At 43.9% G+C, this 18,616-nt stretch overlaps 2 protein-coding genes across 5 annotated transcripts in view; both read right to left on the bottom strand.

Moving 5' to 3' along the window:
- The window catches only part of ube4a (ubiquitination factor E4A (UFD2 homolog, yeast)), a 54,743-nt gene extending 46,656 nt beyond the window's left edge, over positions 1-8,087 (bottom strand). The window contains exons 1-2 of one of the 4 annotated variants that reach the window (XM_080214865.1): positions 6,804-6,849; positions 5,470-5,706 (exon numbers count right to left, since the gene is read on the bottom strand). The gene's annotated coding sequence lies outside the window, so the exon portion shown is untranslated. Of the gene's footprint in view, positions 1-5,469; positions 5,801-6,803; positions 6,915-7,980 lie in introns of those variants that run through there. The other 3 variants (XM_080214866.1, XM_080214864.1, XM_080214863.1) reach the window with 3 other exon arrangements.
- Positions 8,088-10,637: 2,550 nt separating this feature from the next.
- The window catches only part of nherf4b (NHERF family PDZ scaffold protein 4b), a 38,808-nt gene continuing 30,829 nt past the window's right edge, over positions 10,638-18,616 (bottom strand). Inside the window, exons 8-10 of the mRNA XM_080214674.1 lie at positions 16,842-17,038; positions 13,971-14,207; positions 10,638-11,813 (exon numbers count right to left, since the gene is read on the bottom strand). Of these exons, the coding sequence (XP_080070800.1) occupies positions 11,439-11,813; positions 13,971-14,207; positions 16,842-17,038 (809 nt within the window). The 3' untranslated portion in view covers positions 10,638-11,438. The remainder of the gene's footprint in view (positions 11,814-13,970; positions 14,208-16,841; positions 17,039-18,616) is intronic.

Here is an 18,616-nt window from a genome sequence, read left to right as displayed (position 1 = left end):
GATATATTTGGGCAATTTTCTACTTTGTTGGCTGGATGCCAGTGTTGTAGCTGTACTGGAACAACTTGGCTAGGTACTCCAGAACAGGAGCACAAGTTTTCAGCATTATAGGCTGCGTTGTCTCCTGCATTATAAAAATGACTACACATCAAAGCCATTTAATTCTCTATAAAGTGTTTCTAAAGTCTGAAGTCACAAAGTCATATGCCTTTTAAGTCTAGACTCATATAAGTCATTTTAGAAACACGAGTCATTCTTTTCAATAAGAATGCAGAATACCATTGTTACATAAAAACAGTGACATGTAGAAGAAAGTAAAATAGAAAACGCTGGAAATACAGCAGATCTGTAGAGAGAAAGCAGACCATTATGCCATTAACACTACAATTAGTACTCCCTTTGTCTTTATTTCTGTCGATCTTTCCTGAATGTCCACCTATGTCTGGCCATCTATTTTGCTCCAGTTCCCTCTCCAACTATATAATCCAACATATTTTCACTCCTCTTCATGATTTGAAGAGTCGTCGCATAGACTCAAAATATTAACTCTGTTTCTCACTCCACAGGTGCTGCCAGACCTGCTTCGTTTTTCCAGCATTTTCTGTTTTTATTTCAGATTTCCGGCATCCGCAGTTTGTTGCTTGTATTTTAGTGGGCACTGAGAACCTCCTGTAAAGTACTCCCATATGACAATCTCACCACCTCACCCACTCCCAAATAGAAAGATAGAAACTAGAAGCACAAATAGGCCATTCGGCCCTTCGAGCCTGCTCCATCATTCGTTGTTCACTAAATAAGATGTTACTGTCTGTGATATTTTATACTGGTTTCCTCAACCTTTGAACAACACTTGCAAATATTCAAAAACCAACTTTCTAGAAGAACATGAAAACTAAGTTTGAATTTCACGAAGAACGATGAACTGGATTTTTAAAAAATGCAATGTTCTCACCTCTGCCACTAAGAATGTGAATAAAAACTATTTTGATTTACTACTGTCACATGTATTGGTACTCAGTGAAAAGTATCGTTTCTAGCGCACTATACAAAGCATACCGTACGTAGAGAAGGAAACAAGAAAGTGCAGAATGTCGTGTTATAGTTATAGCTAGGGTATAGAGAAAGGTCAATTTAATGCGAGATAGATCCATTCAAAAGCCCAATGGCAGGAGGGAAGAAGCTGTTTTTGAGTCAGTTGGTAGGTGTCCTCAAACTTTTGTATCTTTTGTCCGATGGAAGAAGGTGGAAGACAGTATGTTCGGAGTGCGTGGGATCCTTAATTATGCTAGCAGCTTTTCCGAAGCAGCGGGAGTATAGACAATGTCAACGAGTGGGAGGCTGGTTTTAGTGATGGACTGGGCTTCGCTCGCAACCCTTCATATTTTCTTGTGGTCTTGGACAGAGGAGCCATACTAAGCAGTGATACAACCAGAAAGAATGCTTTCTATGGTGCATTTGTAGAAGTTGGTGAGAGCCATGGCAGACATGCCAAATTGCCTTAGTCTTCTGAGAAAGTAGAGGTGTTGGTGGGCTTTCTTCACTATAGTGTCGGCATGGGGGGGGGACCAGGACAGGTTGTTGGTAATCTCGACATCTAAAAACTTAAAGCCATCGACCATTTCTACTTCGCCCCGGTTGATGTAGACAGGGGCATGTCTTCCCCTACACTTTCCAAAGTCAATGACTATCTCCTTCGCTTGGTTGACATTGAGAACTAATATGTGTACAATAATAAATCAAATCAAAGACTTACTCTTCAAGGAGGAAGCAAACACACAGAAAGACACTCAGATGTTAACCATACTTATGGGATGTTGAAAGCTGGCAGATCAGATACAAACACAGAACCTAGGATTCCACATCAGAAAAGTTTTAAACACCTTCAGGTTAATTTTACAATAATCACTTATAGTCAGGGTTGGAACATTGCATTTTTTAAAAATCCAGTTCATCGTTTTTCATGAAATTCAAACTTAGTTTTTATGTTTTTCTAGAAAGTTGGTTTTTGAATATTTGAATATGTTGCATCAGAAGCACATCTTTTCCAAACTTAGCTTCTAAACATATCTGGTTTCTGAATTATAATGATTCTAACTAAGCTGTTTACTACATTACAGAAGGGTGCAGCTAGTAAAAGAAGCCAGGCTGCCACATGAACTCAGAATAACTTGGTGTGACAATACAAGGCAGCAATGAGAGGTCAGGAGCCCATTAGCACAGCAGGCAATGTTCCAGTTATTCAAAACTGTTTATGTGAACATGCTCAAACTTCAACCTATCACCCTTTGCTCAGAGGCTCTTGGACACAAAACCATTTTTATTGTTTCTTTCAGCCTGTTTGTGAAGGAGTCATAACAGGCCTGAGGTTATGTCCATCAATAATTTGCATTTCTACTGTGCCACTCACATAAAAACAAAGAAAACTGTGGATATTGGGTAAGAAAGGATGTGTGGTTATAGGAAAGATCTTGCAGCAAAGGAGGGACGAAGGCCACCATTTAAAAGTTTCAAGAGATCAGTAATATTTATAAATATCAAATACAATTTGCCTACACCATAGCTACGACGTAACACTACATTCTGCACTCATTCGTTTCCTTCTCTGTGAACAGTACGCTTTGTCTATATAGTGCGCAAGAAACAATATTTTTCACTGTATGCTAACACATATGACAATAATAAATCAAATCAAAAAGACGCTCTTTTGAAGAATCAGTGCAGGCTCAACGGGCTGAGTGGACACCTTCTACACTGTAGGGATTCTATGGCTCATTGAATGGCAATCTCTCAGTAGGTTAAACTGGACCCTCAAACAGAATAGGTTTCCATGTCAGACCCAATGCTGACCTAGAAAAGACTATTTCTCTTAGTTTTATTTGGTCATGGGATCTGTTTTTTTGGGGGGGCGCGGGGAGAGACATGACACACAGTGTGAGTTAACTTTTACTTCATAGGGCTCACAAGCCTATTGTTGGCGGAATGCACACTTCCTTTCACTGGTACAGAAGGCTCTGAGTTGTGTTTGATTTGTCTCTGTGTAATGCAAGCGCCAGGATTTTGATCCATGATGATGAAGGAAACTAAGATACAGTTCCAAGACAGGTTAGTGTATGCCATGGAGGTGTCACTGCAGATCTCAGTGCTGACAACGTCAGAATATTAAACCATGAGGAGATCACAGGTAACTGGATCCTGATCTTATCCCATGTACACAGGCACTGTCAGCAGAGCTGGTTAATGATCTGCAGCAGGTACCCCATGTACTTCTCTCCTTCACCCGTATTGATACCAACCGTAGGATTCATGCTTTGCCCAAGGTGAGATTAACCAACGCAGCAAAGAAAATGGGAGGTCAGGGTTTTATACTTTGCAGTGATTGATTATGCATCATGGACATGGTGTTCTGACATAACATGGAAATCCATTACTGGTCCAAAACATCAAAATGAAATAAATAAATTTCCCATTTGGGTTGAGCAGATCAAACTGGACTGGGCCACAGCTACCTAACTGAAACAATTTCAGTCTTGACTCATCTACTGCTGAAACTATCCTCCATCCCATTAGAAGTTTCAAACTTGGCTTGTACAATGCTCGATTGACTGACTCACCATATCACATTCTCCGTAAACATCACCCCAAAACTTTGCTGTCTCTTTCCAATCCTGACCAAGATCTGTTCTGTCCCATCACCCTTGTTCAGGGCACCAAGATCAAAGTGCAACGACCCCATCATCACTGCAGGTGAGATTAATAAGCTTTGCAAAGAAACAGGAATTAAATCTGGAATATGCCTGGTCTTCACAAATCAGTAATGCACAGATGTGTACATACATCTACTGAATGCGTTGACATGAGCACTTCTGAAATCTAGGTCAGGACCTAGATGTACTTATGGACCATACTAAACATTTATTTGCCCCAATCAACCAGTGAACAGTGATTCACACTACAAAGAGACAAATAAAACACAACTCAGAGCCCAGTGTACCAGTGAACAAAAGCATGCATTCCGCCAACAAAATTTTTGTGTACTGTCTGGGGGTATTCCAAAATCTCCAGGAAGTAAAGGTTAACTCACACTGCTGTGAGTAACTGAGGATAAAAATTTGGGAGATATTTCAAAGAAGTGATTCTTTACCCCCCCCCCATCCATTTTTTCAAATACTTTTGTATATTAATTATAGAAATATTGCAGGTGGGAAAGAGGTTGTAACAATTATCAGATAACAAGAGTGAGACTTAAGGGTGTCCAATGGCTTAGCATGAGAGTAGGATAATGGACTTGAGAGGTGATGTGATTACATCTTGTGGAATAGGTCGAGTCAAAATTAAAATCCCTAAGAACCACAGGTGCAGTACATACATCAAGTTATTCCCATTTCTCCCATACTATACATTACTTTGATAGAAAAGATGGGCAAGTGAGTAACACTCATTCTCTGTCTACACAACACCGTGCAACAAAACACAAAATAGTTATGCTAAACTGCACCCCCCACCCCACCCTTGCCAGGATCAGACTCTGGCACCTATGCTCTCACACTAAATCAGTGCGCTCCAATCTGTTACGTCACTGGCTCTCCCATACCGTATTTGAAGGAATAGCAGGAACAAGTTATAAACCCTTTAACATTTGCAATTAGTCAAATACATCAACACTCAACAGGAATATAGAATCACAAGAATTGCTGGACAAAAAAAAACTAAGGTTCATCCAGTTTGCTTTCTACCATTATGGTAGTCACATGATACAATAGTAGAGTTGTTGAATAATTCTAGTGATCAATCTCTATCAGTTATCAATTAGCCTGTAACAGCCTCAGACAAGACTGAAGTTTACCCTCCTTTCAAGCTCCATCCATACCCTCTGATCTCACTGTTCTATAGTCTTTAGAATCCGACAAACAAAAATCATATCAACTCACAACCTTTTCTTTCCCAGTGTGAACACCTCAGCTATAACTTTCACCAACTTTTACGGATGCACTATAGAAAGCATTCTTTCTGGTTGTATCACAGTTTGGTACGGCTCCTGTTAAGCCCAAGACCGTAAGAAATTACAAAAGGTCGTGAATGTAGCCCAGCCAATCACTCAAACCAGCCTCCCATCCATTGACTCCGTCTACACTTTCCGCTGCCTCAGCAAAGTAGCCAGCATAATTAGGGATCGCACACATTCCAGATATCCTCTTTTCCATCTTTTTCCATCGGGAAAGAGATATAAAAGTCTGAGGTCACGTACCAACCAACTTAAGAGCAGCTTCTTCCACGCTGCCAGACTACCTCACATTACATTGATCTTTCTCTACACCCTAGCTATGACTGTAACACTACATTCTGCACTCTCTTGATTCCTTCTCCACGAACAGTATGCTTTGTCTGTACAGCACACAAGAAACAATACTATTCACTGTATGCTAATACATGTGACAATAATAAAGTAAATCAAAAATATGCTCTATTTACCTTATCACCCGTCATAATCCAATAACCACCCTCTTTCCTCTCGGTTTCTGGTCAATTGTAACCCCCAGGATGTCAACATATTCTGCCTCATTGTCAGCAAGGGTGGTTTAACAAAGCAGGATTCTTGGGGAAGCTTCAGAAAAACTCTTTACCATGTAGTAAAAATCCTCAATCACAATGACCACAAAGGCCTTCAAAAGCCCATTGCAAAGAACTGCCGATTAAAAAAACTGTCGCCTGTTAACACAAACACACATCAGGAGGTCAGTGAGCTGTACTCCTTCAGTCACCAAAAGCCAACCTCACAAACAGGTTGTGGAGATGCCAGCGTTGGACTAGGGTGGGCACAGTAAAAAGTTTCAAAACACAAGGTTAAAGTCCAACAGCTTTATTTGGAATCACGAGCTTTTGGAGTGCTGATCTTTCATCAGGTGACAGTCATTTATTTCAGCACCTTCAACACCTCTTAACCTGGTGTTGTGAGACTTCTGAATGTGACTAACAGGGGAGAGAACAGACAGAAGGAGGCTTAAAGGGAAATCTTCAGACAATATATGTATATTGCACTACATCTAATACAGAAAAAGATTAGGGAAAAAAAGAATTTGCTTCAAAAGTAGCCTGGTGTCCAGCCAATTAGCTCAGAGAGGGAAATAAAGCTGTCGGCAATCCTGGGGCCTACAATATAGTCATGATGTAGAGATGCCGGCGTTGGACTGGGGTAAACACAGTAAGAAGTCTCACAACACTAGGTTAGATTCCAACCAGTTTATTTGATAGTAATCCCACAAGCTTTCGGAAACCGTGTTAATCTTCCACACACCTGACGAAAGAACACTGTTTCCGAAAGCTTGTGGGATTACTATCAAATAAACTGGTTGGAATATAACCTGGTGTTGTGAGACTTCTTACTGTGCCTACAAAATACACAGTAATAGACAGCAGAGAAAACTCTTTAAAAAAAAACTATCCACCAGATTACAACAAAGACACATTAATAAAACAGGATCAACCTCAAGATTGGGAGGAATAGAACAGGAACAACTGACTAGCTGCTGAAATAAATGACTGATGGAAAAGAGACAGTATGAAAGACAGGCCCAGTGATGGGGAAGGCAGGCGGGCCCAGGCATGGGGAAGGCAGGCGGGCCCAGTGATGGGGAACCAGCCCAGACAGCCAGCTGGAAGAACTAGCAGGGGGAGGGGAGTGGGTTTACCCGCTCACTGACAGGAGGAGCCAGCTGGACAGACAGGTGGCCCTGTGCCGATGGTTACCTGCTAATTACTGATTGTTTTGGGGGAGGGGAAACGGCCCCCGCTCGAGCTGCCCTTACCTGAGCTCCGACTGTCCGTCCGTGCGGGAGGCCTGAGCTCCCTGCGTGCGCGCTCCCAGCCCCCAACCGGCGTGCGTGCACGTTTCCACCTTGCGTCAGGCTGGCCTCAAGCCCGCTTCCTGGCTCCTCCCCCTCGCTCGCGCCGCCACCCCGCCCCTCTCCTCGTCCCGCCACACCGTGGCCCCGTCCCTATCCTCGCCCCGCCCCTCTTATCGCCCCGCCCACACCGTTACCAGGCTCCCACTCTTCGCCCCGCCCACACTATTATCCCGCCCCTCTCCTCGCCCCGCCCTGCTGTTTCCCTGACCGTGCCTTGAGCGTCGCCCCGCCCCTTTTCCGTCACGCGCCTGCGCACATCCTCCCCAGGCGGAAACCACCCCCCCCCCCTTACTGAGTCTCCGCCCCCATCAGCTTTACCACAACAGCGCAGACTGAGCTCCCCAAACAGAAAGTTCTGGAAAAGCCCATCAGCAATGAAGGTGGGTCGGAGAATTTTGAGAACAGGTTCCTAGGGATGTTGGGCAGGGAGAGAGGGTGCTTTCAAAATCATGAGCTGTCTGGACTGAGTGAATAATGGGTGACAGGATCAAGAGCACGGGGTTAAAGTCATTGGCAAAAGAAGCCAAAGGCCAATGAGGAAAAAAACCGTCAGATATAGGAGCAGAATTAGGCCACTCGGCCCATCGAGTCTGCCCCACCATTCAGTCATGGCTGATATACTTTTCGTCCCCATTCTCCCACCTTTTCCCTGTAATCTTTGATCCCCTTACCAATAAAGAACCTATTTATCTCTGTTTTAAAGACACTCAATGACCTGGTCTCCACAGCCTTCTGTGGCAAAGAGATCCACAGAATCACCACTCTCTGGCTGAAGAAATTCCTCCTAGTCTCTGTTCTAAAGCATCGTCCCTTTAGCTTGAGGTTGTGCCCTCGGATCCTAGTCTTTCCGACTAATGGAAACATCCTCTCCATGTCCACTCTAACCAGGCCTTTCAGTATTCTGTAAGTTTCAATAGATCCGCCCGCTAAACTCCATCAACTACAGACCCATAGTCCTCAAATGTTTCTCATCCATCAAGCTTTTCATTCTTGTGAATCTCGTCTGGACCCCCTCCAAGGCCAGAACTCTGACTCCTTAGTTCTAGCAGGCTGTGTGGCACCGTGGTAGCATCCCTACCTCTGGACCAGAATCTCCTGGTTTGAGTCCAACACCAAGATTCGTTGGCCACGGTAGGAGCTTTTAATGTGGTTCAACAGGCTAACAATCAGCTCGGAAATCCTTCCATCACTTCCATCACTATTTCTGAAAGGTTAAAAAAAAGCATGTATATGTAGATATGCTAACATGAACAACTTTTTTTAATTCACTCGTGGGACAAGGGCAGCGCTGGCTGGCTAGCATTTATTGCCCATCTCTAGGTGCCTGAAGGTAGTTGAGAGTCAACCAGATTACTATGGCTCTGGAGCCACACATAGGTCAGACCAGAGAAGGACGGCAGAGTTCCTTCCGTAACGGACATTAGTAAACCAGATGGATTTTTTTTGCAATAATTAAGAAAGAACAAAGAAAATTATAGGACAGGAACAGGTCCTTTGGCCCTCCAAGCCTGCACAAACCATGCTGCCCATGTGAGCAAAACCTCCTACTCTTCAGGAGACCATATCCCTCCATTCCCTCCTATTCATGAGTTTGTTGTGTTGTGAATTATGTCACTCCAACTTAAAAAAATTAACATTTGCAGCATTTCAAAGCCTTCCTAGCAGCAATTCCCAGAAATTGATGGTCTTAAAATTAGACTATTTCTTTAAAAAATTCAAATGATCACACATATCCAAGAGAAATCTTTTGAAAGGGCTTCAAGGTCAATGGTTTTGTGGTCATCAGTAGGTTCTTTATTCCAGATTTTTTTTTATTGAATTCAAATATCCACCATCTGCCATGGTGCGATTTGAACCCCGGTCCCCAGAACATTAGATTAAGTCTAGCAATAATACCATTAGGCCATTGTCTCTGTAGCAGTTAGTATACACTTGGCCAATTTGTGTGCCAGGCTCAATAGCAATCAGAGCTTGTCAACTTACTCAAAGTTAAAATTTGTCCTCAAATTATTTGGGAACTCTGTATCTTACTGTCTTTCTTGTATTGGTCGCCTGGTGATGAAGTACAGGACGTCCACAAGTATTCTGGACACCTTCCACAACCTGTGCGCACTTCAGAGTATTGTTATTGATACACAGAATAAAATACTCATTTAATTTCATGTCTTGGGTGTTTATTGTTTCCTTATTGCAATTAGGTTAATTCATTGCAATTGCTTTATTTATTGTCTCAATTTATGTCTGCGTGGTCAAATTACTGACCCATATATTGTGCAATACAGAAGCCATCTTATGTGAATTCTTGATGATTGGGAATATAATTACCAGCAGATATCAGGTGCCAGATAACAGACCCACATCACTGCCAATTGTGTGTTGATAGTTCAGGAAAAATGTGTCAGTCTGGATACCATCTTTTCAGAGACATGGGAGGGAGTTTTCCTGTCCCGCCCGCCACAGAAACTATTTGGCATGTGGTTGGGGGGGTGGGGGGGATGCAAAATGCAAAGGTCTGTTGACCTTGGATGGGATTGTCCGGTTTTGGGGCGAGAATGGCTGGAAAATCCCGATGCTGGTTGATGTGCTGTGTCTTTTACAACCGCAGTGCAGTATTTTATTTTCACAAGTGAGTGTTTTGTCATTTCTGTTCTGTTAATGGACAGTCAGTGAGGGTTGGACAGCTTGGGTGTGTGGGGACCAGTTTGTGTCGCTCTTGTAAAGAACCAGCACAGCTATGATGAGCAGAATGGCCTCCATCTGGGGTGGCATGGTGGCACAGTAGTTGGCACTGCTGCTTCACGGGACCTGGGTTCGATTCCCGGATTGGGTCATTGTGTGGAATTTGCATGTCCTCCCTGTGTCTGCGTGGGTTTCTTCTGGGTGCTCTGGTTTCCTCCCACAGTCCAAATAATGTGCTGGTTAGGTGCAGTGACCCGAACAGGCACTGGAGTGTGGCGACTTGGGGAATTTCACAGTAACTTCATTGCAGTGTTAATGTAAGCCTGACTTGTAACTAATAGATAAACTTTTTTAAAAAATTTGAAATTCCCATAATAATAAAAATGCCAGGGACCAGCAATTTAACATTCTCCTTTCCCATATTTTGGTAGTGGTTTGGCTAACACTGGTCAGTATAATCATATGAGATGTAAAATGATCAATACGCATTGTTGAATAATTTACAGTTTGCATTTGGAGTATTTGGTATCGAAGAATGTTGACCCACTGTTAAAATGACCCAGGATACACACAATGCTGCTCTCCCCACATGATAATCTGGACTTTGCTGGCAGGATTGAAGCTAGACGTCTTGGTGGCACAATAGTTAGTTTAAAGTTTATTTATTAGTGTCACAAGTAGGCTTACATTAACACTGCAATGAAGTTACTGTGAAAATCCCCTAGTTGCCACACTCAGGCACCTGTTCGGGTACACTGAGGGAGAATTTAGCATGGCAAATGCACAAAATCAGCACAGCTTTTGAACTGTGGGAAGAAACCGGAGCGCCCGGAGGAAACTCAGACAGACATGGGGAGAACATGCAGGCTCCACACAGACAGTGACCCAAGCCGGGAACTGAACCCAGGTCCCTGGTGCTGTGAGGCAGCAGTGCTAACCACCATGCCGCCTTAGCAGTGCTGCTTCACAGCACCAGGGACCCGGGTTCAATTCCGGCCTTAGGTGACCGTGTGGAGTTTGCACATTCTCCCTGTGTCTGCATGGGTTTCTTCCAGGTGCTCCGGTTTCCTCCCATACTCCAATGTGCGGGTTAGGTTGACTGACCAGGCTAAATTGCCCCTAAAGTGTCAGGCATTATGGCGATAGGGTCTGGATGGGATTGTTGTCAGTGCAGGTTTGATGGGCTGAATGGCCTCCTTCTGGATTGTAGGGATTCTTTGGATTGGCAGTAGGGATGTCACACCAGAGAGCAGAAAATCAGAGGGCACCATAGCACTGGTCACTCCCCAACAACCAGGCAAAGAGTGGAGCAACAGGATCTGAACACTGAACACCTGTTTGCCTATCGGATGCTAATTGGAACATTTTGTTCTCAAGAATCATCATGCCACAGGTATACAAACAATCTTGAGAACAATGGTGCTAATCTTTCTCCCAGGCTCTCTGTGGATAGTTTAAAAAAAAATAAAACCTTGAGTTTGAAATATGATGGCGTGAGATCCTTTGACAGAGGGCTTTTTGGAAATCTAAAGGACAAAGTGACTTTCATCGCGTCAACACCGACTGGTCAGCCCTACCCAGCCTCCTTCCAATCTCAATAATCCCAGGGATTAATACAGTGCAACGAGTTCACCTCTCCAGTCCCTCTTGCTGTTTTAGAGTAGGAGGAGAGAGTTTCTTGGAATGTTCAGGTCAATAAACGTAGCTTCAGCAAAATGAACCGGTGCCCTCCAGCAGAAATGAAAAGCAAAATAATTTAGTAAGCAGATTGGCAAGGTGGGAAATTTGTGGAAGATATAGAAGATTCTTTGGCACGAAGAGCAGTGATGTTCTCCCCAGGATTCTGATAATTGTTCACTAAAACAGATTTTCCAATGGAAATGGGCTTGTTAGAGTTACATTGTTTACAAGATAAGCAGTAATGTCTTTTTCAATAATGTTACTTGTCTTTTTCCTGGTGTCATTGCTGGAGACAATCCCTTTCTCTGTGTTTCCAGTGTTGCTGGTTTTAATGTCTTCACTGGCTGCTCCTGTGCTGATTGGGATGTTGTTATCCTTACAGTGCCAATATTCCTTCTTGTTCATGACAAGAAGAGTCACTTCAAGACTATTTTCCTTTATCTTCACAAGAACATCTTCATAACTCAACTTCTCAATGTTTATTCCATTTACCTCAACCACCATGTCACCATCCCTGATTCCTGCTTTGTATCCAACATCTCCAGGCACAACCTGCAAAAAGGATCGTCACAGGGTAAAGAATCACCCAACAACAAGATATTGCATTTACATAGCATCTTAGAAACAGTCAGATGTCCCAAAGTGCTTTACAGGAGTGATTTTTACAGGCGTGATTATCAAACAGAATTTTGACACTCTGCAGCAGAAGAACATGTTAAAGTTATAAGTTTTTGAAAGTTTATTTATTAGTCACAAGGAGGCTTACAGTAACACTGCAACAAAGTTACTTGAAAATCCCCTAGTCGCCACACTTAGGCGCATGTTCAGGTACACTGAATGAGAATTTAGCACAGCCAATGCACCTAACCAGCATGGCTTTTGGGCTGGGAAGAAACCAGAGTACCTGGAGGAAACCCACGCAGACACGGGGAAAATGTGCAGATTCTGCACAAACAGTGACCCAAGCCAAGAATCGAACCTGGGTCCCTGGACGCCGTGAGGCAGCAGCTAACCATTGTGCCACCATGCTACTTTGGCACTGCTGCCTCACAGCACCAGGGACCTGGGTTCAATTCCAGTCTCGGGTGACAGTGTGGAGTTTGCATGTTCCAGTAACCACTGTGCCGCCCCCAGGACATTAGGACATTTGACCAGTTAGATTTTAATGAGCATCTTAAAGGAGAAGAGAGAGGGAACCGGGGCAAATCCAAATCTCAAGGCCTTGATCAGCAGGTGAAGGCATGGCTGGTGGGATGAAGCAAATCTGGGATTCGCAAGTAGTGGAAATTGGAGGAGCGTGGTGGTCCCAAAGGGGTGTACAGCTGAAGGAGTTTCCAGAGATAGGGAGACCGAGGCCATGAAGAAATATGAAAAAAAGGGTGAGAAATTTAAAATTTAACTGTTGCTAGACTAGGAGCCAACTTGGATCAGTCAACATTGGGATGGTAGATGAATGTAACTATTCATGGGAAGGTGATGGCCTAATGGTATTATTGCTAGACTATTAATCCAGAAACTGAGCTCATGTCCTGGAGACCTGGGCTTGAATCACGCCACAGCAGAAGGTGGAATTTGAATTCAATAAAAATGTCTGGAATTAAGAATCTACTGATGACCATGAAACCACTGTCAACTATTGGAAAAATCATCTGGTTCACTAATGTCCTTTAGGGAAGGAAATCTGCCATCCTTACCTGGTCTGGCCTACATGTGACTCCAGAGCCACACAGCAATGTGTTGACACTCAACTGCCTTCCAAGGGCAACTAGGAATGGGCAATAAATGCTGGCCTTGCCAGTGACGTTAACATCCCAAGGACAGGTTACCTTAATCATTTCTACTGACAAGTGCTTTCATAAGCGTGGGACTGAACAACTCTATTCACCAGTGAAGCTAAAGCTCCCATATAGTTTAAGTTTATTTATTAGCATCACAAGTAGGCTTACATTAATACTGCAACGGAATTACTGCGAAAATGCCCTAGTCACCACACCCGGTGCCTGTTTGGGTACACTGGGAGAGAATTTAGCATGGCCAATGCACCTAACCAGCATGTCTTTCAGACTGTGGGAGGAAACCAGAGTACAGTGGTTGGGTGGCACAGTAGCACAGTGGTTAGCACTGCTGCTTCACAGCTCCAGGGTCCTGGGTTCAATTCCTGGCTCGGGTCAATATCTCTGTGGAGTTTGCACATTCTCCTCGTATCTGCATGGGTTTCCTCCAGTTTCCTCCCACAGTCCAAAGATGTGCAGGTTAGGTTGATTGGCCATGCTAAGAAATTGCCCCTTAGTGTCCTGGGATGCATAGGTTAGAGGGATTAGTGGGTAAATATGTAGGGATATGGGGGTAGGGCCTGGGTGGGATTGTGGTCAGTGCAGACTTGAAGGGCCTCTTTCTGCACTGTAGGGTTCTATGATTCTATGAAACCCATGCAGACACAGGTAGAATGTGCAGTCTCTGCACTGACAGTGATCAAGCCAGGAATCGAACCACTGTGCTACCATGCCGTCCTTGGTGGCATATAACTCCAGCTCAGAAGAAAGATCACATGGTCTTGAAATGTTAGCTCTGTTTTTCTCTCTTCACAGACGCTACCATTACCTACTGAGATTTTCTGACATTTTTTAAATTTCAGATTTGCGGTACCTGCAGTATTTCACTTTTATGCTCAAACCCCAGTCTGATTTTACCTGCAAAAGGAGAACTAACCTCTTGGATATAAATTCCTGGCTCATCTGTGATGCTGTAAATTTGGAATCCATACCCTGAAGAACCCTTCACCAGGTGACAAAGCCTGGGTTTGGGACCAGTTGCTTGTTGAGTTGTAAGGCAGCACGGAGGAGGGCAAGCTTGCTGAGGTGATGGACATCTCACTCCTGTTTTTTCCAATTCCATTTGTTCTTCAACATTATCCTCTTCCATACAAATTAAAGGAGACAAGCCCAACTGTGTTAAACAAATTAAAACATCTATCAGCTCAAATGGTGCTCTTCAGTTGCCGAGTACTCAAAAACATTCATTTCACTTTGAAGTATGGTTTTTACATGATTTTAAAAAATTTTGTTGCCCAAATTGACAACATGCTAGGTGTAGCTATTGCTAAAGTGACTGTGTACATCCTGGAGGGAAGAAAGAACCATAGAATCCCTACAGTGCACAGGAGGCCATTCGGCCCATTGAGTCTACATTGACAGATTATTTTACCCAAGCCTGCCCTATCCCTGTAACCACCCCCCCAACACTTAACATGGCTAATCCATTTAGTCTACACATCTTGGGATACAAAAGGGCAAATTAGCACGGCCAATCCACCTAACCTACATACCTTTGGAGTATGAGAGAAAACTGGAGGGAACCTGGGTTTTATCCCTACTCGGGTCAGTGGCTGTGTGGAGTTTGCATATTCTCCTTGTGTCTGTGTGGGTTTCCTCTGGGTGCTCCAGTTTCCTCCCACAGTCCAAAGGTGTGCGGATTAGGTCGATTGGCCATACTAAAATTGCCCCTTGATGTCCTGGGATGCGTAGGTTAGTGGGATTAGTGGCTAAAATATGTAGGGATATGGGGGTAGGGCTTGGGTGGGATTGTGGTTGGTACAGACTCAAGGGGCCGAATGGCCTGTTTCTGCACTGTAGGGATTCTATAATTCTATGGAGCACCTGGAGGAAACCCACACATACACCATATGACCACAAGACATAGGAGCAGAACTAGGCCACTCGGCCCATTGAGTTGCTCCACCATTCAATCATGGCTGATGTTTTTTCTCATCCCCATCCTCCTGCCTTTTCCCCATAACCCCTGATGCCCTTATTAATCAAGAACCTATCTATCTCTGTCTTAAAGACACTCAATGACCCGGCCTCCACAGCCTTCTGTGGCAAAGAGTTCCACAGATTCACCATCCTCTGGCTGAAGAAATTCCTCCTCAGGGAGAATGTGCAAATGCTACACAGACAGTGACCCAAGATGGAACTGAACCTGAGTTCCTGGTGCTGTGTCAATGTGGGGAAGCAAGTGGGGGGTGCGTGTTTTGGGGGAAGAGGAAGGGGAAGGCGGGGGTAAACATAATTAGTGTTTAATCACAGTGCTACTGTGGCGTGGAGCAGGTCTGAATGATCGGCTGGTCTTTGCCCACCTGGAAATCTTGGACATTCTTTTTCTGCCTGAGACCCAAAAATTTTTAACATTTTCCAACAGGGGACGGAGTTTCTTTTGGTCGTGTGCGGAATTAGGTCACAGATTTGCCATCATCTCATTGAATGTTGGAACAGGATCGAGGGGCTGAATGGCCTCCTCTTGTTCCTATGCTTATTCAGCTCCTCCCTCCTCTTCATTTTCTCTCTGCATTTCAATGTGCAGCATCTTAACTTTCACATGACCTTTCACTTGTCGACAGGGCTGAGGTCGACCCTCACCCTAGGTGACCTCTCCTCTTTGTGCAATGCTAATGGACAGTTGTCTTGATTTTCCTGCACTACAGCGGAAAAACATTTTAGTATTATTTTGCAATCCATCACTGCTATTCCTCTATTGTATTTTCACTCTTCCAAAATGTAACATTTTGATGAGAAGGATGGTTCTGCCTTAAAATGAACTCGTCCAGATACATCTCACGGTGTGTAAAGAGTAAAGCTCTCTCTACGTGTGGCATGGTGGCACAGTGATTAGCATTGCTGCCTCACAGTGCCAGAGAGCCAAATTCAATTCCTGCCTTGGGTGACTGTCCGTGTGGAATTTGCATATTCTCCCCATATCTGTGTGGGTTTCTTCCAGGTGCTCTAGTTTCCTCCCACAGTCCAAAGATGTGCAAGTTAGGTGGATTGGCCATGCTAAATTGTCCCTTAGTGTCCCAAGATGTGTAGATTAAGGTGACTAGCGGGATAAATACATGTGGTTACAGGGATAAGGGCTGGATGGGATTGTTGTTGGTGCAGGCTTGATGGGCCAAATGGCCTCCTTTTGCACTATAGAATCACTCTATGATTCTACACTGATCAGGTTCATTCAGGGCAGGTGCAGTGTCGGTTAGACACTGAGTGAAGCTTCCTCAATGTTTCCTACCTTGCCAGGGTGGAATCTCTATCTGCCATATAACCATAGTTTCTCTTTACAGATCATGTATTATCAAGATTGAAGGTTTAGTTCTCTCATCTTTGCTTTAAAATGTTCTTTTATACACAGCAGAGAATAAGAAGTGACACCTCTCTCTCAGGAGGTAAAAAGAGGTGGCACAGTGGTCGGCACTTCTGCCTCACCATGTCAAGGACCTCCGTTCAAATCCCGGTTTGAGTCACTGTCTGTGTGGAGTTTGCACTCTCCATGTCTGCGTGGGTTTCTCCTGGGCGCTCCGGTTTCCTCCCACAGTCCAAACACGTGCTGGTTAGGTGCATTGACCATGCTAAATTCTCCTTCACTGTACCTGAACAGGTGCTGGGATGTGGCAACTAGGGGACTTTCACAATAACTTCATTGCAGTGTTAATGTAAGCCTACTTGTGACACTAATAAATAAACTTAAAAAAAAACTTTAAACCTTGAGTGGTGAAAGGTATGAAAACAAGCCATGAGAGGAAATACTCACAGATGTGAAAAGTTTATCTCCTTCAGAGCTGATGACTGTGAGGGTAGTTTGATTCCCGCTCTTCCTAATCTTCCTCACCACAACATCGTGCTGCTGTCCCTCAATGTTCTCTTTGTTTACAGCCAGCAGACGGTCTCCTTCCTTCATTCCACATTTCTCCGCCGGACTTCCAGCATCCACTTCCAACAAATACTGACCTGGAAAACAAGTCATCCCAGGTGTAGTTACCATGACAAAATGATGGTCACCAGAGGTCCACAAGGAAGCTTTGGGCAATTTCCAATAATTTTGCTCACAAAGGTTACTTGCAAGTAGGAACATAGGAGCTACAACATGAAAAAAGACTAAGGTCCATATAGTTCACCTTCTACATTCTTGGTAGAGCCACTTCTAAGATAATATTTTTCAAAGGTATTTCTGGCAACACCAGGACTTTTTGTCCATCCCTAACTTCCCATAATGAATGGTTTGCTAAGCCATTTCAAAGGACATTTCAGAATCAACTGTATATGTTGGTTGGCCTAATCAGGAAAGGATGGCAAATTTCCTTCCCTAATGAACATCAGTGAACCTGACAACAATCAATGATAGTTTCACAATCACTACTTTTTTCTCATGAATTGAATTGAAATTCCACCGTTTGATGTGAAGAGATTTGGACCCAGGTCCCCAGAGGTTACTAGTCGAATGATACCAACCACTGTGCCACCATCTCCTCTCAATGATGCAATGATAATGAAGTTGTTGACTAATCATAGCACTCGGATTCTTTTGACAAATCTACAATAGACCCAGATATAAGGTGAGGAAAATGCCCAGATATAAAACGCATTGTGAGTCATTTGCCAGGGATTGCTTCCATGTCAGATGGCAGCTACTAAACTGAGAACATTACTTTAGGATAGCACAGGGGCACAGCAGTTAGTACTACTGCCTCACAGTGCCAGAGACCTGGGCTCAATTCCAACCTCGGGTGTCTATGCGGAATCTGCACGTTCTCCCCACGTTTGCGTGGGTTTCGTCCAGGCGCTCCGGTTTCCTCCCACAGTCCAAAGATGTGCAAGTTAGATGGATTGGTCATGCTAAATTGCCCTTTAGTGTCCCAAGATGTGTAGTTTAGGGGGATTAGCCATGATGAATCTGTGGGGTTATGGGAATAGGATGGCGGAGTGAGCCTGTATAAGAAACTCTGTCAGAGAGTCAGTACAGACTTGATGGGCCAATTTTACCACCTCGCCTGCCCTGGAACTGGGGTGGCTGAGGCCTGCAGAACGGAAATCACCATTGGCCTCGGGCGGGATGTTACGATCTTACCTGAGTGAGGTCGTAAACTCCTGCCCCACGTCTGCCCAGCTATTTTTAATTTTTAAGTTCAACACTATTACGAGGGGATTGTTTATGTGGAGATATTGAGACGGTTTTACTTGATATTTAACCTGTGCAGTACCCACTAAGAGTGTGGGAAAAGTATAAGAGATTTATTGTTACCCAACAATGATCTATCAACCTCAATCCTGAAAATGTCAGCATCCGCCATCGTTGTGGAAGGAGAGAGTTCCAGATCTCCACTCCCCCTTGAGTAATAGAAGACTTTCCTGATTTCAATCCTAAATAGCCTAGCTTTAATTTGAAGATTGTGCTCTGATTGTGGAGTACTTCCCTTTAGCATTTGCTTACAGATCAGGGAGTAAGATAATTCCTCAGATAAGGATTGGTGGATGAATGTTGGGGAACAAAGGTAAAACTGAAAGAGGGGAGAGTATGGAGGCAGAGGG

Source organism: Carcharhinus amblyrhynchos, chromosome 29 (genome assembly GCF_965287045.1).
Source record: "Carcharhinus amblyrhynchos chromosome 29, sCarAmb.v2.hapA, whole genome shotgun sequence".
NCBI classification, from domain to species: Eukaryota; Metazoa; Chordata; class Chondrichthyes; order Carcharhiniformes; family Carcharhinidae; genus Carcharhinus; species Carcharhinus amblyrhynchos.
This window is presented reverse-complemented; position numbering and strand designations above follow the sequence as displayed.